At 36.2% G+C, this 24,522-nt stretch overlaps 1 protein-coding gene and 1 long non-coding RNA gene across 6 annotated transcripts in view; one reads left to right on the plus strand and one right to left on the minus strand.

Annotated features, from left to right (window-relative positions):
* PDE5A (phosphodiesterase 5A) overlaps positions 1 to 23,752 on the plus strand; it is a 125,625-nt gene extending 101,873 nt beyond the window's left edge. For all 3 annotated transcript variants that reach the window (XM_050792344.1, XM_050792346.1, XM_050792345.1), the window contains exons 13-21: positions 256 to 381; positions 2,172 to 2,266; positions 10,484 to 10,571; positions 13,933 to 14,033; positions 15,722 to 15,799; positions 17,064 to 17,127; positions 19,022 to 19,096; positions 20,445 to 20,528; positions 22,915 to 23,752. In XM_050792344.1, the coding sequence (XP_050648301.1) occupies positions 256 to 381; positions 2,172 to 2,266; positions 10,484 to 10,571; positions 13,933 to 14,033; positions 15,722 to 15,799; positions 17,064 to 17,127; positions 19,022 to 19,096; positions 20,445 to 20,528; positions 22,915 to 23,052 (849 nt within the window). In that variant the 3' untranslated portion in view covers positions 23,053 to 23,752. The remainder of the gene's footprint in view (positions 1 to 255; positions 382 to 2,171; positions 2,267 to 10,483; positions 10,572 to 13,932; positions 14,034 to 15,721; positions 15,800 to 17,063; positions 17,128 to 19,021; positions 19,097 to 20,444; positions 20,529 to 22,914) is intronic.
* The window catches only part of LOC126955606 (uncharacterized), a 50,680-nt gene continuing 47,872 nt past the window's right edge, over positions 21,715 to 24,522 (minus strand). For all 3 annotated transcript variants that reach the window (XR_007725984.1, XR_007725985.1, XR_007725983.1), the window contains 2 exons: positions 23,752 to 23,844; positions 21,715 to 22,102 (listed from right to left, as the gene is read on the minus strand). This is a non-coding gene — a long non-coding RNA (uncharacterized LOC126955606). The remainder of the gene's footprint in view (positions 22,103 to 23,751; positions 23,845 to 24,522) is intronic.

Below are 24,522 nucleotides of genomic sequence, written 5' to 3' on the forward strand. Positions count from 1 at the left end.
ATCAATTTAATTAGCATGGTGGTTAACATGGTAGGCTGTGAAGTCAAACTGCTCAAGTTTGAATTTTGGCTCCATCCCTAACGAACAATGTATCCTTCAGCAAGTTACCTCTCTGAGTATCAGTTTTCTTGTCTGTAAGATGATCCAAATCGGAGTATCAGGCTAACTGTGAATGCTTTGTACAGTGCCTGTAACATAGTAAATGTGTGAAGATGTTGGCAATTATTGTTACTACTTATGTTTTATTCCCTAAAGGTTCTTTGCAGATGGATTTTAAGTGTTAAGAAGAATTATCGGAAGAATGTTGCCTATCATAATTGGAGACATGCCTTTAATACAGCTCAATGCATGTTTGCTGCTCTAAAAGCAGGCAAAATTCAGGTACTTTTTAGAGCCATTCATATATCTAATATATTTTGTTGCTTAGTAGTAAAATTTACAGCATATTCTTTCAAGTTCACTTTAAAGTGCACAGATAATTATTTAAAATAATATTTGCTGCAACTTACATAGTAAGTTATATTTTGTTAATTAAAGAGGACTAATCTGGCAAAACTACTTAGTTGCTAATTTTCTTCCATATATAATATATATGGCATATTAGAAAACCTTTAAAATAACTTCATGTTGCACATACATAGTCTTTGGGCAAATAAATATTTCCTTCTGAGGAAAACACTACCTTATTAAGAAAAAGTAAGAAAAAGTATCACATTTCTCTTGTTCACATTCAACCTGCTCCATAGTAGAATTCCTCAAAAACCACCCAAGTCCTGAACTTGCTTAAGTTAGGGGTCTCTACTGCATTTTCTCTGGAGCACTCAGTAAATTTTTTAAGTACTGTTTCATAGAAAGGGTTTTGGTTTCATATACATTGACCAGAGACTGTTTAAAAGGAAGATCAATGCAGAAAACGTTCAAGTAATTCGTTCCTTTCCAGGCCAAATTTTATCCATATCTCTGTCCTTAGATTCTAACTTCAGTGGGAATCGACTAGTTATTCCAGGTAAGTGATTCCAGGCATCCATCATATAACTGTTTTTAATTCAGAGCTTCCCTGCCTTTTTCTTTTTGTAAATAAATTCTTAAAATGTTATTCTCTGTGTCTGCTTTCATAGGGTGCACATTTTAACAGGCTAAATCTAAAAGAAGTGATTGTTGTTAAAGAAGTGAGGTGAAATTAAATACACTAGTATGATTTTCCTACCTTAGCAAACACGTGTAGGTTGAGTATCCCTTATCTGAAATGGGACAAGAAGTGTTTTAGATTTCAGATTTTTTTTAAACTTTGGAATATTTGCATTATACTTACTGGGTGAACGTACCTAATCTGAAAATCCAAAATATTCCAATGAGTATTTCCTTTGAGACTCATTGGTGCTCCAAGACCTTCAGATTTGGAAGCATTTTGGATTTCAGATTAGGGATACTCAACCAGTGTAAGAAATTGTGTAAACTTATTTTGGGGGTATGGGAAGGTCATAAGGATTATCGACACTGAAAACTATCCTTGTTCTCTGTGAGGAATAACAAAATGATGATTTTTGTGTTTGTTGTAAAACCTATTTAGAGTACTGAGAGTTCTAGGAAAATATAGCTGATGATAATTTTAAGTTGTGTCTTTTTTGCTAATGAAGGGGAACAGTATTAATGACAATACTCATGGCAGATACTAAAAATTAACCTATATTTAGCTTGGGAGTATATTATGTAACTTTTTGAAGCCAAGTTTTCATTTCAAATCATTTTCTTTCTATTGTTTTGCTTGAATTAACATTGTCTGCATTCCATAAGGACACAGCAACTGATAGCAGAGAGTGAACAGAATCTGTAGGGAATTAAAAGAGAAAAAAACAATTATTTAAAGTTTATTATGATTATTTCACATAATAATTAAGAATTAGCAATACTTACTATAGGTAGACAGATTATTAGTTTATTGAGGCATTTCAGCTTTTCCTGTTCATAAGTGACATTTGTGGTGATCCCATTGTGAATGACAAAGGACAACTGATTCCCTGAAGAATAGGATTCTAGGGTTAGTCCTTTGTGACTATAGAGAAGTATGTATGTAAAGCACTGAGGGGAAAAAAAGATTACTGAAAAGAGGTAATATAATGTTCTTCACCACATTTTATTTGTTCTTTCCTCCAATGTCTTTGATCATGCAGAACAAGCTGACTGACCTGGAGATACTTGCATTGCTGATTGCTGCACTAAGCCACGATTTAGATCACCGTGGTGTGAATAACTCTTACATACAGCGGTAAGACTTTCCCAGTAAAGCAAGAAAATGTTTTCTTTTAATTATAGGACTGTATGTTTCTAAGTTAAAGCCACAGCAAAATTTGATGGTACAAAATTGCAATTGGTCAAGGTCCCATAACATACTCTGGTTATATTTAAAGGAAATGGAAAAAATAATGCAGGTTCAGTATTATGTGTATAATTTTTCAGCCCTGAAGTTCAAACATATTTATGTTGAGAATCTTATTTCATTAGATAATTACCAAGAGTTTTACTTTAGTTTATGTACATCCAGCTTAACAGCTCCCTTAGAAAACTATTAAAACTAGTTCAAAAAAGGTAACATTTCACCCTGCAGTAGAAAAGATAATATTTGAGAAGTGCTTAGCTCAGCCCTGCATACTTATTAAGTGCTCAGGAGAAGGAGGCTTGTGGTCTTAGTGGAAGCTATATAGCACAGTGTTGGAGAACTGGGCCTCTGTCTAATTTCTCTATACCATAATGTCCTGATACATGAAATGGAAATAATAGTTGTAAAAGATAATACACATCAATAGCAAGCAGAATACTTGATGCCTATTTAAGTCTTAAATATTAGAAGCAGATGCTAGAGATGTACCATCATCAGATGACTGCTCATTGGCTGAGTTTGAGAGTGAGATACTATCCGTTAGGACAAGCATTTCAGGCTCCTTTAAGAGCCATACTTAAGTGACATTTGAGATGACAAATGAGAGGATAAAGGTGACATCACTTTTCATCAAATGTTTGAGCCACTGTGATATTTTTATTTTCTTGTAGGAATTTAGTTGAAAGGTCTACATTTTAAGTGCAAGATCTCTTACTACTGAGCATTTTTTAAGTACACAAGTGATTCAACTAATGGACAGATCTCTCAAGGAAATTCCAGATGTCTGATATCTAGAGGGAATTTCAGAAAGCTCTCTAATCACATTCTCCTTATCTAAATAAATGGAAAACTTCATGTAGAAAGAATTGTAGTGATGTAACAACCATGTCCTCTGCTGACCTTTGATGGGAAAAGATAGCAAGGTCTTGCCTGAGTATCAGAGTCTGGCTGTTTCCTCTTGAAAAATCTCATGTTGTGAAGAACTGACTGAGTGACATGTCCTTTGTCCCCTGCGCTTTTGTCATGTGATTGCAATCCTGAGCCTCACATAGACACAGAATAATTATGAAAGGGGACACTGCCATGAAAAGATGGATAGTGCAGAGTCAAGCCACATAGTATGCGCCTCCACAGTCAGCACAGCCTAAAGATCAGAATCAGCATGTGCTACACTGAACATAATATTATTAGTATGTGGATTATTAGTGTATGGATCGCTCTAAGATACTATATTGCCCTGCTTTAGAGTGAAAAAAAACACTCAACTATTTTTTCCTTTGTTTATTTAAAAATAATTACCCCAAAAACATCTGGAGAAATGTCATCTTCTCCAAAAAAAAAAAGAGAAAGAAAAAGAAAACATCCTGGGAAAGACTCATCGACTGCAGAATCTTGCTTTCACACACACACTACAAAGCAGACTTCAACTTAAAAAAAAAAAAAAGTTAAAGCAGTTTCAAAGATTTTTATTTCTTCCTACATCCCTGTGGTTTCAGTAGAGGAAACCAAGAATTTTCCAGGGATTTCTCTTTTTTTCTTTCCTTGCTGGTAAATGAGTGATACTTAAAGTAGAATTTTCTTAGGCAGGGGACTCAGGAGAGTATGAGTACCATAAATATTCCCATGTAAAGTACTATCTTCTAAAAACGTATACTGTGTCCAGCCCTCATCAGATATTCAAACTAATATTTAGAGAAAATCAAAACAATAAAACAATGCACAGAGATGAAAGTAACTTATCAAAAAAAGAAAAAATGGTCATGTGGTAGCAAAGTTTGAAACTGAGGTTGTCCTTATTCATTCTTGAACATCTTTTCAGAAAATTACCCTGAAATTACCTTGAAAGAAGATATTTCTTCAATAGAAAGTTGCCCCTTGAGTCGTCATTTGATTATTTGAAGGCTTCTTTGATTAGGAAACTACCATTGTAGAGGAGTTCTACAGGTACGCCAGTGGCATATGTGAGGGAAGAGTTCACTGCTCATGCTTACTTCACCCACTTGGGTGAAGCAAGAAAAGAATGAGGGCCAGGCACCCACTTGGGTGAAGCAAGAAAAGAATGAGATCACACTTGTAATCCCAGCACTTTGGGAGGCCAAGGCAGGCAGATCACGAGGTGAGGAGTTCGAGACCAGCCTAGCCAGTATGGTGAAACCCCATCTCTACTAAAAATACAAAAAAATTAGCCAGACATGGTGGTGGGTTCCTGTAATCCCAGCTACTCAGAAGGCTGAGGCAGGAGAATTGCTTGAACCCAGGAGGCAGAGGTTGCAGTGAGCTGTGATCTCACCACTGACTCCAGCCTGGGCAACAGAGCGAGACTCCATCTCAAAAAAAAAAAAAAAAAAAAAAAAGAATGATCTCAGATAGATACTGAATTCTTATTTTAAAAATAGGCAGTAATAGGAACAAAATGGCTGAAGTGCAGACAACCACTAGAGAAAACACAATTGTAGCATTTGGGTTATGTAGAGAAATTACCTGCATTAGGCCTGCATTCAATATAAGAAGACTGTTGTAGATGCATTTATTTAATTAGATTCAAGTTTGGTGTTGATAAAATAATGCAGTGAAATTATGTTATATTCTAGGCAGATAGATAATGAATAATTATTATATTAGGGCGTTTGCCCTTTGCAAGGTGGAAAGAGAGTGATAGAAGTATAAAATGTGATTCTTGCCATTAAGGAATTGTCATAGTCTCACGAAGTAATAGTGATCACTACAAGAACGTTTCTAGTCCTGAGTTATGTAGAGCAGGACTGTAAGTGTTCAGCAGAGAAGACTGGTCCAGTCAGATGTAGTACAACTCCATTGTTAATGCCGGAAATGAGACTTAAACTTGGTCTTAAAATATGGGTAGGATTTGGCCGGGCGCGGTGGCTCAAGCCTGTAATCCCAGCACTTTGGGAGGCCGAGACGGGCGGATCACGAGGTCAGGAGTTCGAGACCATCCTGGCTAACACGGTGAAACCCCGTCTCTACTAAAAAATACAAAAAAAAAAAAACTAGCCGGGCGAGGTGGCGGGCGCCTGTAGTCCCGGCTACTCGGGAGGCTGAGGCAGGAGAATGGCGTAAAAACCCGGGAGGCAGAGCTTGCAGTGAGCTGAGATCCGGCCACTGCACTCCAGCCTGGGCGACACAGCGAGACTCCGTCTCAAAAAAAAAAAAAAAAATATGGGTAGGATTTAGGAAGGAGAAAGGATAAGTATATTTCAGGAGCACCATGAGGTAAGCACTTTCTTGGAACAGTGGTGATGGCTAGCTTGACTAGAGTTAGAAGGTTCACATTGATTAGGAATGAAAAAGAAGAGAATGAACAAACGGAAACTTTCTGAGGCAGGGTTATAAAACTAAGCAGTGCATTATAGATTTGATATGGGTGGGAAAAAGGAGCCACTACAGTGTGTAATAAGCACACGGTTTTAGGAAAGAAGTCTGAATGTAAGCTACAAGGTGAATGGGTAGAAATTAGAACCACAGAGCTCAACTAGAAGGCTGTTACAGCAAGTCAGATATAAACTGAAAAATCACATATGGGCTAGAGAGAGGAAGAGGATGAAGGAGAAAAAGAAAGTTTTTGAATTTAATAATAAGCAGCTAGTTATATATAAGCATGAGGGAAGGAGATACGACTTCTGGTCCAAGAAATTGGAACAGTGATGGTGCCATTGATGAAAATGAAAGAGCTGGGAAAATGTATATGTGTGCACTGAGAGAGAGGGATGACAAGAATGGAGGTTAGGGGAGTTTTGGCAATAAGTCGAGTAGAAGATAATAAATAGGGTGGTAGTTAGAAGTGGTAAAATGATCAAACAGATGTGTTTTTTTCAAGGTTAGAGATGCAGTAAAATCAGGGGGAAAAGGTCTCCTGCTGGCCGCAAGGAGATTTGTGTATATTTGTCCTAGGAGAACTTGTTCTATGCCATGACTGTCTTCTCTGCTCTAATAGAGGACAGAAGTGAGCTGAAGTCATGGTCTGGCAGTGGGAGTAGAGGTCAGCAGGATCTGAGGGCACTACACCAGCACAAAATCATGTGTGAAGTTCAAGCTGGGTGAAGTCCATTTTATCCATGAATGAGATGATCCCTGGTCAGGTTGGAGATCTTGAGAGCCTGGAGATCTATGAATAAAGTGAAAGTTCCATTCAATTAGACCTATGTCAGTAGTAAATACTAATAATAGAAGCTAAAACTTTATATAGGCCTTATGGCATTTGAAACATTTTTGCACTCTTTATTTATTAGTTTATTTAGTCCTTATACCACCAAGCAGTGGCTGTGATGGTTATGGTAGTTAAGAGCCAACTTGAGCCAGATGCCCGGCTTCAAATCTTGGCTTCTCCTCTTACTTTGTGACCTTGTGCAAGTCATTAAACTTCTCTATGTCTATTCTATGTGTAATAGAATAATGAAAATACCTATCTTCTGGGATTTTCATCAGGATTAAAGGGGTATAAATAGATGTAAAGTGCTTAGAATATTTCCTGGCACATGTTAAATGCTCTACAGGTCTTAGCTATTTTCACAGGGGAATGTTCTTAGCAACAGATAGGAGTTTAAGATCTTGCTTTGTCCTGTGGTCAATAAAGGAAGTGGCAAAAATACTGTGCCCAGTAGAACCTAGTAGCTGTGGAACAAAGAAGCAGAGCCCTGTCCATCGTTATGTGCAAAGAGATAATCAGTAGTGTCAAGGAGGTCAGAGAACTCTGAGGTCAAAACGTGAAATGAATCATCATTATGAATATCTATGTCATTGAATATGATTGTTGATTGGGAGAAGAAGGCAATCGTGATGATTTGAAGAGAAATGATGAAGTAAAGAACTAAATGGGATTGAAGGTTACAAAGAGATTGTTAGAGAATTGAGCCCAGAGTAATATATACGGCTGAGAAGCAGAACCAAGGACGTTGTTAGTCCTTTGTGACATAGGCAGACTGGGGTGGCAATATAGTTCCCCACCCCCATGGGGCTTTCCTTTTCTGTAGATTTCTAAGGCTTCCTATTTCTAAAATATTGGTCTGATTTCTGCATTGGGCATCTTAATACTACTGTCAGAGATAGACCAACAACTGTGCAGGACAGAGGAAAATGCAAAGTGAGTGTGCTGGTCCATTAGGGCTCACTGACAGCAGCGTGGGAACAAAATTCTGTAGCAGTAGTGGTTTAAATGGGTCCTTCTGTTGCAACCTTAAAGAAGCCACATAGCCTTGTGTTTGAAAGAGGAAAATGCAACAGATATAGAATACACTGATTTCCATGAATGTTTTTATATACAGGAAATTCGGGGCATTTGTCACTCTGTTATTGATTCATAAATCTGTATTTTTAGAATCTAAGTAAAGACAAACACAGTTTGCATTCATCTATCTCACAAGCCAAGAATTTTCTCTAATGTGAAACAGTCCCTTCTGTGTCATCTAAAAATGTAATGTGTGTTTGAAGTTCTAACTTGTTTGTGTTATATCCACCTAATAGCATTTCGTAGTCCAGCTCCTAAGTAGGTCAATGAGTGGATACTATGTGCCTTTAAAGTACTTTGGTATCCTAAGACCATGTGATGTGTTGAAGAGGATGTACTTGAATGCCAGCTCTACCATTTATATCAACCTTGAGCACATTATTTTTCACTGAGCCTTTGATTGTCTAGAAAGCAAAAAGATGGCAACTTGAGAGAGGTCTCAGCCGAGGTTACCCTTGAGGCACAACCTGAGATGAAAGTCAGTGTGCATATAGCTTATTTGTGAATATGACCCCAGGGAGCAGGAATGCGGGACTGGGAAGGAAGCAGGGAAGAAAGGAAAGGCAGTAGAGGGGATGAGTTATCCAGATGTCCACCCATACTGGGTCTTAGTCTTCCCAGGCACTTTGGAGTAGTCTTATGAAATAAGACCCAGAACTGTTGACTGGCAAGACAAAGGCAGTTGTACCTAGGTCTGTGTACCCCACTGGTCCAAGGTGGTCCGCAGGCCTTCACTCTTTCACACTTTCAAGTTGAACAAATATGAGTGCAGAGAAAATTCCTTTGGGCACCAGCTGTGGGGTCAGAAAGCTCTAAGGCAGAAGTGAGAGGTATTAAAGGTAGGCTGGGGCATTCTAATTGGTACTTGCATGAAGTCTGTTAAAGCGTGCATGAAACTGGACACTACATCAGGGGATGAGTAAGAGGTGGGATTGAGGGTTTTGATGTGGTAAATGGGAATGCCCTGCCCAGAGTTATTGTAAAAATTAAATATAATAAACTAAAAAAACCTAAAGCACACTACCTGACATGTTACAGGCTCTCATTATAGGCCATCTCCCTGGATGATCTCATCTACTCGCATGCCAGGATTACCATCTGCATGTTGGTGCATTCCAAATCTATATCACCAGCCCAGACTAAGTTCAGACATTTATATCCTTTTGGGTCTATTTCAGGCACCTTAAAATGAACAGAACCAACATTCAGTTAGTCAGCTTCCCCTGCTTCATCCCCCATCTTTGATCATCTTCTCCCTTTTCCTATGTCAGTAAATGAGGTCAGCATCCCAAGGCAGAGACTTTAACGTTCATACTTTTTCCCTTTTCCCCCTCATCCCCTCATCTCCCTCATCCCACTCCTAGTCAGAAGTCATTACCAGTTCCTATCTGATCTACTCTGAAACAGCTCTCAGATGTCTGCTTCTCTTCCTTTGGGCTGCTGCCACTCTAATCCAGGCTCTCTCTTACTTAGATTACTTAGTTTCCCAGTAGTCTCTTAACTCCCAGTAGTCTTGATACATACACAATATCTGTTTCCAGTAAGTTCATCCTTTTTCAGAAATCTACTCATGTTACTCTGTTCATTGTCATCCCATTTTCCAATGCTAAGCACAGTACCTGATCCATAGTCCAACTCACTAAATATGGAAGGAGCAAAGAAGACAAGAAGGGCAAGAATTAATTTGAGAAAGGTTAGGACAACAGTAACATTGATAAATTAGCAATATAGACAACACTTTAAACAATAAGAATAGATGGGATTATCTGTCCTCTTACCTTTATTTTCACTTTACTATTTTCGTTTTCCCTCAGGTCTCTCTCACTTTACCCATTTTTCCCCCACATTACATTTCTTCAGTCTTAGGTAGCTTCTCTATCTTCAACAAATTAAATGCAAAGTAAAATAACCATTCAGATAGTAATAGGGAGAAATAACAAATCAGTTGTATTATCCACCACTTGTATGTGGAGCTTTACAATTCACAAAGCCCTTTCCTTAAATTTTATGAACAGAGGTTTTCAGAAATTTCGTCTTTTTCTTATGAAGAAATAGTGAAACCTATGCTTAATATTCATATGTGAAGGGTCCTGAGAAACATGAGGTGGAGGATTGTGCTTGTCGTGCTTTAAAGCTTTATTTGTGACTGTCTCAGTTCATATAATGAACTGAGTATAATGTCATTTCCTTTCTCTTCATTCAGCCAAAGGGTCTCTACTGCTTCACCAAGTTCAATTAGCAGAACTAGCAGGATATTCTGCACTAAAATGACCTGGATCCCACATGGGGAACTTTCCAACTCAGCCGTCTCCTTCCTTCCTTCCAAGGGAGCATGTGCCCTGAGTATCCTTCTTTTTCTTGCCTTTCATCAGTCATACCTCAGTTAATTCCATCTCAGTCAGTCCTTTTCTTATTTGCAGGCACACATGAATAAGCTGACCTTCAGCCTGAGCATTATTTCAGAGGAAAAGCTAATGTGAATTTGTTTCAGATTTTATATCAATTGCAGTTTTGAAATTGAAAAATATAATTGGTACAACTATTTCAGTGGGTTTTTTTTTCCATGTTTGGAGGTATTAATTTTTTGGTCCTTACTCCTTACTTCTATTTTAATCAGTATTAAGACCAATGAAATTGTTCATACTTTGCACTGGCGATGGTTCCATTGATATTTGAAAACAATTTGACTCTTGGTATTTGTTTCCCAGAGATTACCTCACTCTTTTCTCAGAAAAGGAGGGAAAATTATTGATTAATTTTGTGAAGTAGTCTCTCTTTTAGTTAAACAGTAATAAAAATGTACTGATAAACTGGCACATTAAGGAAACTGATCTTTTTTCCTTTCTTCAACAAAATATTTTCAGAAGTGAACATCCACTTGCCCAGCTCTACTGCCATTCAATCATGGAGCACCATCATTTTGACCAGTGCCTGATGATTCTTAATAGTCCAGTAAGTACCTAATTTATTGTTGTGGAATTTTAAAAGAGAGCTTTATAAATTCAGTTTTATTTTTAGTTCTTGGATTTATTCCCAGCATCATAAATTCTTGCACATACTTTATTCCTTTTTGGGTAAGGAAGGCAAAGCCAAAACATTTGAGATCCTCACAGCCTCACTTCTCTAGACAACCAGAACTGTCTACATGTTGCCTGATAAGGGAAATTTGGTTATTCTACTCTATGTGGCTATTCCAAATTAGAAACAAACAAAAATGTGTATTTTGTGGCTCTCAGTTAATTCTGCTTTTTTTGAAATGAAGTGGTTTCTATAGCTCAAGCATTTGTTTTCACAAAGCAATACCTTTTCTTCTTTTTACTGAAACTTCCAGTTACTAAGAAACAATTTCATTAAAGAATAAAGCTACTTAACTACTTGGTGAAATGAATATTTATCAACATAAGAAAGCATATGCTATGCTATGCTAAACATACTTATGTTATGGAAAACAAGATTAATTTAATATGCACCAGGATATTAACAATGGCTGTGCTGGTGTAATGAAATTGTTCATTTTTTTGGGGGGGGGGTGATTGTTCATTATTTACATTATCTGCTGTGTGTAGGTATTACCTTAATAATATGAAAAAATGAAAGTTTTAACTATTACATTGAACATACACAATGCATGACATATAATCTTAAAACAGTTTTACCCTAATATCACTAAGTTTACTCAGTGGGGCTAGTTCTTTCCTGAGCCCTGGAAAAAAATTCAGGGATTCCCATCACTTTTCTGGTCACGATTTTGTAAGTAAAAACCCTCTAGTTACTTTAGGTCCCAATATATAGTATAGAGTTCTCAACTCAGAAACCAAAATGTGTACTGCTGGGTAGCAGTCCAAATTTTGAACCTGATTTAACGTTTCACGTTTTCTGTTACTGCACTGGTAGGCTTCTCCCATTCCCTACCTTGTGTTTCTTCTGACTCCTTCCTCTCTCCCCAAACTCCATGTAGTTTCTTACCCCTTCATACTTGGAGAATGGGAAGGGAGAATAGGTGAGAAATGTTAAAACATTCTTAACAGACTGGTGCTGAGATGAGTGTCTTGCACCTTTTAAGACAAGAGTCAGACACAAGTCTACTCTAGCCCCACCTCCACCCACTAAATGATAGGAGACATACACAGGAACTCCACGCCCCTCTCTCTTACCTGAGGTAAAGGGGAACTCACTCTCATGCCTCCCTCAACACCTCAGTGTGGGGGAAGAGTTAAAAGTTATGTAGCCTGTTTTGGCACCCTCCTTATAAAGTCTGTATATGGTCTAGTACAGATTGTTTTTCTACCACATGTGATTGTTTAGTATGAATTATATCATGTGTGATTGGGAGGTAGAAGGATGGTATCAGTATACCATAGACATTCTATCATTTCATACACAACCTCCCTGGGGTAAGAGGTGCCAGAATTATAGAAGTTGAATTCTGACCTTCGGCAAGAAAGAAAAAAGCCCTCCCCTTGGCTCCTGCATATGCAGCCCTTTCCGTTCTTTCTTAGGAATATTAAAAATGAGCACTTGCACCTGAGGCTCTCTCCCTCGCTTTGGACTGCTGTAGCCTCTCGGGAGCTTGCTCTTCTTTCAATGCCCACCTTAATAGCAGACTTACTGTCTCAATGATCAATTCTATATGCATGATCGCAGGGCCCCCACAAACCAGCATTTCTACTTGATTGTTTTTGTCCATCTTTAATGTCCTCAGAGACAGCCTCCAGACCAGCCAGACTGGCCCATCCAAGTTACTTCCAGAGGAACCAATTCTTGGTTTGGTTTGTACTCTGGTTACAAAGTTGCATAGGTTTTGAGTGGTCTTTCCCAATACCATTTTTTTGCACAATCCATGTTATTTTTAGTGTACAGTTTTTCAGAACTGAAATTTCTCAGGAATGTATATGTCATGTTGTAGTAGGAATATCTGTACTTTTGCTATCTGTGTGTTTCCACTAAAACTTTCATTTCAATATCCCATTACAAATTTAGCTCCAAAGAAAGAAAATATGCTAACTTTTTTAAAAGCATATTTTACAGTATTCCTATCAACTGACCTGTTACTATGTAACTTATTATGTAATATGTTGTTGCTTAATATATAAGGAATCTGGTTATCTATATGGCTGGCTCAAATTATAAGACCTATCTATATATTCTATCTTTGTAAGCAAAATTACACAAGAAATTATATCCTCAGCCTTTGGGAGTAAAAAGTAAAAATATAGCACCAAAAGACATTTCATCTTCCACTTGAAATTGTTTTATCTTAAAATAAGTATTAGAAGGTATTTTCTGAATAATTTTCTGTTTAGTCTAGAATCTAAAATGATTTAGTATTTAAAATAATGTTTATGGTTGTAATTATAGATTATTGTCATTAATTAGATCCAGTTTCAGCATCTAGTTATCCTCTAACCAATGTGTTTTGGCCTCAGCCTAACATACCCAGAAGTTCCCCTGTCTTCATAACAAATCCTCTGCCTTCAGATCTCTTTCCTAAGCATCTGGGTTTTTTCTTGGCCCTAAGATATAGGAAGCATATCTGACTCAACTTAGAGATGTTGTTTTGATTGTATTATGAGTGCCCGGTCTATGTATTTTACTTAGTTCAAGATTAGAGAACCACTATGCTTTAAATTACAGACAAGAAATAAAAAATGGTTACATAGTGAAAACTTTGAATGATTTGCACATGGGTTAGCTACCTTTTAAATATTCCTTATAGATGTTTCAACCCACGCTTTCTTTCTCCACTGACCAGTAAGCACCCTTTGGCTCATGCCCTTTACCCATCTATATTAAGATGTTCCTAAGGAATATGCACTGTTACCATAACTGACCAAGTTAAAATTATATAAATTTGCACCAGAAATATTATTGGATTTATTTAAAATGCCATAGAGAAGTGACTTTTTTCATAATCCATTGTTTAAAAATTTTACCACTTCATTCTTCATATCCATTAATATGGCTTTGATTTTTTTCAAAGTTTTACTTGCTGTTAAATTATAGCAATTAGTCTGCCCTATGGAAAAGAATAGCTTTAGATTTTAAGTCTGGACTAAGGCTTAAGGAGTATAAAAGTGGGAAAAACATGCGTATGTAGGCAGATGAAGCATCATGAAGCAGTTTACATGTATGACAGAGGGGTGGGGTGGGAACATAGAGGGGAAACATTATTTCATGGTATTTAAGTATGCCCTCCACATTCATGAGTTTAGAATACTGGGCATGTGTTTAAGATATGTGAATGTGTTTGCAGATTTTGTTCTTGTCCGCAGCTTCTCCAGGGTGCTAATGTTGGTTTTCTTTTTTTATAAAGGGCAATCAGATTCTCAGTGGCCTCTCCATTGAAGAATATAAGACCACATTGAAAATAATCAAGCAAGCTATTTTAGCTACAGACCTAGCACTGTACATTAAGTAAGTTTTAAGAAATAACCAGAGAAATAGGTCTTCAAAGTCTTTCTGAGAAATTTCAAAACACAAATGTCCTGGCAAAACTGCTTATCAGACTATGGAGCAGTTTCTTAAAGGGTAGCCAGAAAAGTCTACTCCTTTGGCTTACTTACTGCTGGAAATTAAGAATACCTATTATTTCTGATGTTTATCTACCGCTGTGTCTCTGAAACTATATACAAATCTACTAGCCATCTCAAGGTCAGTCATTCCAAGCCATGTTGTCCCAAGATTATATGTCATTTGCTTTTCCTCCTTTCCCTTGCTCCCCACAACTTCTGACCATTTCATGACTCCTTTATACCGTTGTTCAAGCTTAGTTGGGCAGGAAAAGGAGTTACTGCCAAGCAAGTAACTCTTGTTTCTTTTCATTTGATTTTGGCAGAAGAATATTTATGTAGAACTTTGAAGTTGTTGATTCTAAAATAAGAGTATATATACATTAGAGTCATCTCTGTGATTATGCATATTCATGATTAAACTGCCTTTCTAAAAGCTAGAAAATACTTTCCTGCATTTGAGCAATCATAAGTTTCCAACTCCTAGCTGAGATCTTTGATGCATGTGTAGGAATGAGGGGAGTCAGGGAATCACACTCAGGATTCCCTTGTAACAGGAGTCTCTCTTCTTCTGTAAGGGATTCACATTTATGGTTGTAGTCACTCTTAGGAGAAGTAAAAACCAAATAGAATAAACACACAAAAACATCTGCCAGATATCTACTCTTATACATCTAGAAGTAACTGTATGTGCCTACTTAATTGGTTTTTAGAGCATTTTGAGTTTAAGACAAAATAATATATATCAATAGTATATATTGATATATATATATCAATAGTATATATTGAGATATATATATATATTCAGTTTATTAGAAATAATTGCAGAATAAGGATTATCAAATTACCAAGAATTTGAAAAATACCTGTAACCACAATACCTTTCCAACTTTTACAGGCCACATGGGTCTCTCCTTTGAATCCTTATGAAATCTGCTTTTCATTTTTTATAGTCATATACTATCAGTTTTATTACCTAAGTTTTTCTTGAGTCTTGTGTCTCCAGGTAGATATTAAACACTGCAAAAAGAAAAATTTTTGTCTTATGCCTTCTCAAAATGCTTAACAATACTGGGCACGTAAGAGGTATTCACTGTACACCGAATATTATTATATTCACTGAAAAATAACAAATATTATTTTAAACTTTACCTAGTCTTTATTTACTTCAGAAGCACTTCACAACTTTATATATTTTTTATCCTCTATCATGAAATAAATGATAGTTAAACTGAAACCTATAGATTATGCCATACACTTAAAATATCTGAAATCATTCTCAGCATCAAATTTTTAACTCATACTGTTTCATTTTTCTTAAAATAACAAATATTCAAGAATTGAAATTACCACTATTTGTGATCTATAGTTAACAATTAGGTGAGATTTAATGTTTCATCGGAAGCAAATGATAGAAGGGGGAAAGTGAGGTATTAAAGATTTGTAAATGATGATTTTTATACTGGGTTCTAAGATGGGAAAAAAATAGAGGTTTTTTTTTAACCATAAATTTACTCCATGAGTCTTTGTAGAACAAAGGGATAAGAGCCCGGGTAATTGTTATAACTAGCAATTTTTTTTTAAACGTTGTAGGAGGCGAGGAGAATTTTTTGAACTTATAAGAAAAAATCAATTCAATTTGGAAGATCCTCATCAAAAGGAGTTGTTTTTGTAAGTAGGTTAACTATCTTTAAAGCCGAAGTTTTTTATCCAGTTAATTTTCTCACCATTTTTTCTCACTGTTAGTTTTTATTGCAATTATTTGTTATAACATGATGATTTTAAAACCTGTCAGATTTTTCCAGAGGGTTGTACAAAGAGTAAATTTGAATATTTACTTGAAAAGAAGTGCATTTGCAAATCCAAGGGAATGAATTGTTCCTATGTTCTAGAAAAACCTTTAAAATGTGGTAGAGTATCAGTATATGGCTATATGTTTCCCTTATTCATTTTCCTAATTCATTGTAATGGAAGTGCTGAAAATGGAATTATTGTAGAAGTAAGATGTAGCTTCAAAATGTTTACTTCTCTTAAAGAAAATCTGAAAAGGTAGAGCAGTGAAGTCAGGGTCCATACATGGAAGCAGTACTATAAAGTCTCTATGATGAAAAGGTTTGATATTGGTGGAAGACCAGTGGAACACAGTAGAAAATCTAGAATTGCATAAGACATATAGTATGTAATAAAGATAACATTCCTAGTGACTGGAGGAAAGAGAGAGATGAGTAGATAACCAAATGGAAAAAGACAAAATTGGATCTACTCTACAGACTTAAATTCCAACTGAAGCACAGAGTTCAATGTAGGGACTTAAATCATACAAGCACTGAATAAAAGTATAGGTGGATTCTTCTATAACCTAGGAGTGAAAAAACTTTCCTAACTATAATTCAGCATGGAGAAACAATAAAGGAAAAGGCTGAAAAATGTGATTAATCATTCAAAGTCTTTTCGTGTAGAAGTTAGCATGTGTGTGGAGTGAATTAGGATGACCTACTATGATTTCTGATATAAGACTTTCATCAGTATGATACCTGATGTTATACTTTAATGGTTAATTATTAGTAATCAATGTACTTTCATCATACTGTGACGGTGTGATGAAATAGAGAATGGAATACTAAGGTGACAAAAATAATAAAAGCAGGCAAGATTTTACCCAAGGTTAGTAATTTTTCAGTCTGCCAATCTGGAGCTAAATGAGGCAGTTTGAGGACAAATTCCCAAAGTTCAAAGGAAAACTGAAACAATGATGCTCTGTTCTCACTGTATCAGTTAGACTTTCATATAAATTGTTTCTTTTTCTTTGGTCTTTATAAACTGCCATTTCCATTGTTTAGAGGGTTTTAACTTTTTTTTATTAGTAACTATTTATTGAGGGTATATAATAACACAAAAGTAAATAGGAGTTTTGGATTTCTCTTTTCCATAACAGAGCAATGCTGATGACAGCGTGTGATCTTTCTGCAATTACAAAACCCTGGCCTATTCAACAACGGGTATGTTGCTTAGTGACAATAACAATAATAATTAAAAAGTCAAAATAACATTCTACCCAGCAATCCCACTACTAGGTATCTACCTAAAGAAAAATAAATCACTATATAAAAAAGACACTTATATGTTCATCACAGCACCATTTATTATATCATAGCAAAGTCATGGAACTAACCTAAGTGTCCATCAACAGTTGATTAGATAAAGAACATGTGGTACATATGCACCATGGAATACTATGCAGGCATAAAAAGAATCAAGTCATGTTCTTTGCAGCAACATGATTGGAGCTGGAAGCCAATTATCCTTAATGAACTAACTAATTCGAAACAGAAAATCAGACACTGCACATTCTCACTTATAAGTGGGAGCCAAACAGTGGGACATATGGACATAAAGATGGAAATAACAGATACTAGGGACTCCAAAAGGGGGAAAGGTCGGAAGAGAACAAGGGGGGAAAACTACCTGTTGGGTACAATGTTCACTATTTGGGTAATGGGTATACTAGAAGCCCAGTCCCCACCAATACACAATATACATATATACCAGACATGCACATATACCCCCTAAATCTAAAATAAAATAATTTTTTTAAGTTTTTACTCTTAAAGGTAGCTTCTGAAGTAAGTATGGAAATTTTTTTTGGAATTTTTAAGTAGTATTAAAAACCGGTATTTGGACATACGAAGGCTTTTCTTTTTAGAAGATGCATTTGCACATAATATTTGTAAGATATATTAAGAAAGAGAGCATCTACATTAACACAGCAAAAACATCGCTGTTGATAAGTTTTCATTTCAGTATGATAGGTTGAGCATACCTAATTCAAAAACCCAAAATGCCTCAAAATTCAAAGCATTTTGAGTACTGACATGACACTTACAGAAATGCTCATTGGACCAGCATTTTAGATTTCAGATTTTTTTATTTGGGATATAACTTATACTTCTGGCTTGTTTCTTAAGGTCATCCCTTTAATTACTTTGAAAATTAGAAGCAGCAAAATTACTTTTCTTATGGTTAGCCTTCTAGGCTATGCCTCAGCTCTAAATAGACATTAACAAGTAGAACATAGAGATTTCTGGGGCTTGTAGATATAGGAATTATTGATATAAGATGTCGAGAAGGTTCTGAATGGAGCCTGTTACCAGGAGGCTAGAAAAAAATCCTTCCCTCTAACTAAGTAACTGCTATAATGTTTTGCAGAGTACAGGCTCAGAAAAGTGATAGATGTCCACGCAGTGACATATATATTGTGGTTTTTTTTTTTCAAGATTTCATTTTGAGTCCTTAATGTGCTATTTAGGATTGTTGACAGGCTGCTGTTGGTCAAGGCTCTGGGCTGCGTAGTCAGGTAGCCTAGTAACTCTTCCTACAGGCTCATCTCATGAAACAGACAAGCCGAGAAAACAAGATCAAAAACTCATTCTCCATGTGCCAAAGCCAACACACCATAAGCACTTAGGTGATCTTTACTTACCTTCCTGCCACATAATAAACAGGACTATATGCCTGTTTCTAACCAAGGAAGAGAATAGAAGAGGGAAGAATGTGTCTTCTTATATCCTTTCTTTCTCCTGAATCAAATCCTGGTACATACTGTTTTATGGGGGGAAAATAAATGAAGGAAGAAAACGTTTTTAAATAAAATTAAAAGGGAAAAATGTTGGAAGCTACCAAAGAGAGAGAGAGATACCTAAGTGAAAAAGAGTATAATGGAATAGTCAAGAGAGCATGCTTTGGATGTGGACTACTTGTCTTCAGGTATCAAGCTGCTGCTTATTTGCTATAAAATGGAGATATATAGCTCCTAACAGGGCCTCCATTCACAGTCTCTGTTTTAAAGAATGATATGCTTTTCATTGTCAAAACTGAGTCTGTTATTTATTTCAGATAGCAGAACTTGTAGCAAGTGAATTTTTTGATCAAGGAGACAGAGAGAGAAAAGAACTCAACATAGAACCCACTGTAAGTATGAAACCTTGTTCGTAGGAATTCAAATGCATTGTTTTAAAGTTGTAGACTCCTTTTTATGGTCCTATGGCATCTTTCCTTAGGACCACAATTTCTGATTTGTTAAAACTTTTTTCTCATTGGAAGAATTATACATATTCATTACAGAAAGCAAAACCAATAAAAGGCATAAAAAAGACACTTGGGGTCATCATATTGTATCACTGTTTTTTTGTAATTTGTTTTTTCTGCTTAAGTATTATAAACCACTTTTCATTTTAACAAATATTCTTATGTACTATCATGATTACATGAAATAGATGTAACCATAATTTACCTACTTCCCTTGGTGTAATGTTTGCAATGTTCACTATTACAAACAGCACTGTGATAAACATCCATCATAGATGTTTCACTCCTACTCCTTGGTTCCTGCCATCAAAAGAATGTAATAAAGAAGCTGTGGCTGACAGGGAAAGGAAGGAGAGATACCAAAAGAAACATGGAGGAAAAAAGACCAGATGTCATGCCACCACCGTCTCCCCAGTTTTCTCAGTATTCTACTTGTTTACTCCTTTGTTCAAAGTTCTCCTCAGAAATGTGTTCACAGCAGTGTTTCATCTATAATAGATGTTTATCACAGTGCTGTTTGTAATAGTGAACACTGCAAACATTACACCAAGGGAACTGATAAACCACTAAACCTCATTCTTCATTATCTTGTTAGCACAAATTCCTAGTTGTCATGTTGAAGGGCAAACAGTATTTAAAGGTCTTTGATACATACTGCCTTTTTACATAGAGTATGCATCTCAGATACAAGTAAAGATTCCTCTCAACCCACTTCTGTTTTTTGGAATGAATTTCCTTGAAATGAAACATAAGAGTTTTCCTGTTTTCTTTTCTTTTTTTTTTTTTTTTTTTTTTGGATTAATTTCTATCTGACCTTCCTAGGCTAACCCACTGATTCACCTTTCTAGAGCCAGCTTTCATTGTGTTCTTTAAATAAATGCTACACAGTGGCTCATGCCTGTGATGCCAGCACTTTGGGAGGCCAAAGCAGTCAGATCACTTGAGGTCAGGAGTTGTAGACCAGCCTAGCCAACATGGTGAAACCCATCTCTACTAAAAATAAAAAATTAGCCAGGCTTGGTGCTACACACCTGTAATCCCAGCTACTCAGGAGGCTGAGGCAGGAGAATAGCTTAAACTTGGGAGGTGAAGGTTGCAGTGAGCTGAGATGGCACCACTGCACTCCAGCCTGGACAACAGAGTGAGACTCCATCCCCAAAAATAATAAAGTAATAACTAACTAAATAAATAAATGCACATCTGTGTGTTTGGTCTGTATTTGTATTTTCAGGATCTAATGAACAGGGAGAAGAAAAACAAAATCCCAAGTATGCAAGTTGGGTTCATAGACGCCATCTGCTTGCAACTGTATGAGGTATTTATATGAAAACTACTAGACTTGCTAAACTTGGACTGTTATGAATTAGAACCTAAAGTAAATTGAAGAGATTAATATTAGGTGCCTATTTTTTGCTTCTAAATCAAGAAATAAAATTATTACTAGTATGGTTTCTTTTACTGATGAACATGTTTGTACTGAACAAGGAACACATACTAATATCTATTGAGTGCCTACTATGTGCTAATCTCCAACAAATTGATTTGGGGATGCTAAGAAGAATTATATGCCAGTATTACCCTCAAGGAACAATACTGTATATACTGTGGGTTAGCATATTCTTTTTTTAAATCTAAATTTTAGCCTAAATAAAGAAAAGTAATCCAACTTTTCCTCATTGTCATAATGTGGCTTTACTCTAGTTGTAAAAATTTTCTGAGGGTTAAAAGGAGGTAGGTAGAATATTGCAGGTTCCCATTTCCACGTATCTGCTGGCTTGGCTTTTGGATGTGGGGGTGGTTATTGTAGGCAAATGGATTCTCCCTAAAACATCTAATTTATTAGTTTAGATGTTTATGACTCAGATGCAGAAAGAAGAGATTGTCTTTGTCTTTGAAAGTTTAAACAGAGAACTATTGTAAGTTTTAATTATTTGGAAAAAGAACATTTGTCATGGAGTTATCATAGAATGTCAAAACCAAAAAAAAAAAAAAAAAAAAACCTAGAAATTTTCTAATCCAGATGTTTCAGATTTAGTAATTGAACTTGTAAAGTTCATCTTCCAATGAGATAGATTATTTGTCCCAAACAGGTGGTTGGTGGGAGAGGTGCATCAAAAGAATTTAATAAAGAACTGTGGCTGACAGGGAAAGGAAGGAAAGATACCAAAAGAACCATGGCAAAAAAAAAAAAAAAAAAACAGGTGTCATGTGCCACTGTCGTCTCCCCATTTTTCGCAGCATTCTACTTGTTTACTCCTTTGTTCAAAGTTCTTCCTCAGAAGTATGAAGTGTGTTCAGAGCATTGTTTCAAACACTTGGACATCTCATTCTTTCCATAACAGATGCTTTCCTTATTGATTGGATTAAGAGTTTCTCCATTAAAAATACTAATGGCTCTTTTGATTTTTCTCTATCCCTGTAAATACAGTCAACATAGTAATCACATCACCTATTATAGATGTTATCCTTCTACTATATATATGTATGTATGTATACAAGTATTCATTTTATTTGAATCTGCTGTTGAAAATTCTATGTGATACTGACATGTATTTTTAACATTATTACAGAAATAGTTATGTTCTCACTATAGAAAAATCAGAGGTCGGGCATGGTGGCTTAGACCTCTAATCCCAGCACTACTTTGGGAGGCCAAGGCAGGTGGATCAGTTGAGCTCAGGAGTTTGAGGCCAGCCTGGCCAACATGGTGAAACCCCATCCCTACAAAAAAATAGAAAAATTAACCAGGTGTGGTGGCATGCGCTTGTAGTCCCAGCCACTTAGAAGACTGAGGCAGGAGAATTGCTTGAGTAGGAGAGGAGGGGGTTGCAGTGAGCTGAGATCCACACCACTGCACTCCAGCCTGGGCAATGGGAGTGGAAACCTGTCCTTAAAAAAAAGAAGAAAAAGAAAAATCAGAATTACTGAGAAGCAAAAAGGAAAATAAAACCAGTTACAATCCACTACCCAGAGAAAACTATAGATAACATATCAATGTATATGCTTTATGACATTTTCATATACTTTTCATTTAACAATAATTCAGTAATTGCCTTTTGCAATCCATAATGTCATTATATCCATATTTTATGTATCAAATGTGTTTCTGTGAGGGTTCTTTTTTTTTTTATTCTGTGGGGGATTTTCCAGTGACAACCTATTGTTGAGTATTTGTAATTTTAAGTGTTTCACTATTAGGAAGAAATCTGAAATGAACATTCTTGTGGCTAAATATTTATGGCACTATAATTGGTACACAATAATGCCATATCGAATTATGAATCTTTATTATAATATAATCCTGGATAAAAGCCTATTTAAGTACATTGTATGAAACCATTCCCTAGAAAAACACAAAAACTAAGCAGCTCCTGATGCAGTCACACTTAGGGAGAGCCAACTGTACTACATAGAAACAAAATGGCTTTTTTCCCCTAAAAGTGGATTCCACACAGATCTGCCTCCCTAGCACAGTAATGTTATTTTGGAATGTGTGTTTGCTCTGTCTCTCAGCATGTACTCCTTATCTGTAGTGTTTTAGAAGAATCATGTGTAAATGATCTGTGTATGTGCTCACACAGCTTGTGAAAATTTCAGCAGTGAGTCTGCTCATGAAATGAGTGGCCCTTTGTAACAGGCCTGTGGGAGAGGGCGTATTTCCTGGCTTCCCTCTAGCTGTTTGCTTTCTTTTTTTTCTTTAGGCCCTGACCCACGTGTCAGAGGATTGTTTCCCTTTGCTAGATGGCTGCAGAAAGAACAGGCAGAAATGGCAGGCCCTTGCAGAACAGCAGGAGAAGATGCTGGTTAATGGGGAAAGCGGCCAGGCCAAGCGGAACTGAGGGGCCTATTTCATGCAGAGCTGAAGTTTACAGAGACGGTGTGTTCTGCAGTATGCCTAGTTTCTTACACACTGTCTGGATAGTGTCTGTATTTGGTATATACTTTGCCACTGCTGTATTTTTATTTTTGCACAACTTTTGAGAGTGTAGCATGAATGTTTTTAGAGGACTATTACATATTTTTTGTATATTTGTTTTATGCTACTGAACTGAAAGGATCAACAACATCCACTGTTAGCACATTGATAAAAGCATTGATTGTGATATTTCGTGTACTGCAAAGTGTAAGCAGTATTCTTGCACTGAGGTTTTTTTTGCTTGGGGACTATTTTAAATAATTGGTTTTTGTGTTTTCTGAATTACCATTTTTTCAAGACTGTTTGGAATCTTTCCTTTTTCAAAAGTAGGTTAGGAGCAAATTAACATACATTCTGTGACATTTAAAGGCTTTACAGGATAGTGAAAAATGGTGGCTGAGTGGATTTTAAGGAGGAATAATTGTATTTGTCAACAATGTCTTTTTTAAAAAGTTAAGGCACTCTGAAACAAACGGAAAGTACTATGAAACTGTATTGTAAAGAAAACATTATTTAATTGACTTGGCTGTTTTGTGAGAGAACAGACCAGAGAGAACTTTGTCATTTCAGTGCAGTACATTTTTCTAAAGGCTACCCATAAAATCACTTTCATCTCACCTACCTGATGCAAAGCAGGTGAAACCTTAGGAGATGATCCAGTCACTGACTTGATTGAGGGATAAGTGTGATCTAGAAATGGAATGGCCTTGGATGTCTGTCAGTGAAGAAAATGTTCTGTTAGAAGATCTCTCTAAGAGTTTTTTTTTTTCCTTCTGAGCTTTCTTTTCAAAATAAAAGTGACAATTGGAGCATTGACCTGAAGTGAGACGTGACTATAGATAAGAGAGTACAAAATGACTCTTTTTCCTGTCAATTGAAATTTAAAGAAAAGTTTTAATTATATAAATAGCAAAGGGCTATTGCCAATACTAGGGTCAAAAATGAATTTGAGGAACAGTGGGTAAGAAACTTTATGCCTGAAAAACATTTAGCAGTATTGTGATTGAAAAATTGCCATATTTTGATGTATAGGACAAGTCAACTGAGATCCAGAGAATTCTGGATGTGAATGCTAAACACTGGCCCTTAATTCATATTCAATGGTATTTTCTTAATATTCTACATGTGTGCCCCTAAATACACATTTATTCAATATTGGAGAAATAGATAACGAATTAAGCAACTGGTCTAGGAAGGGAAAATTTATTTCAAATATGCAGGAATGTTTGGATTTGGGGAGAGTAGAAAGGAGAGATTTGCTTGATTTGTTCATTTCTACCTCCAACCCACAAAAAAAGATATTTGTTCTGAGTTTCGATCACTAATTTGGATAGAAAATTTCTTAAGGACATGGTAATGCAGCATTCTCAAGGACCTTTCGCCAAAATGTGTT

Source organism: Macaca thibetana, chromosome 5 (assembly GCF_024542745.1).
Source record: "Macaca thibetana thibetana isolate TM-01 chromosome 5, ASM2454274v1, whole genome shotgun sequence".
In the NCBI taxonomy this organism is placed as follows: domain Eukaryota; kingdom Metazoa; phylum Chordata; class Mammalia; order Primates; family Cercopithecidae; genus Macaca; species Macaca thibetana.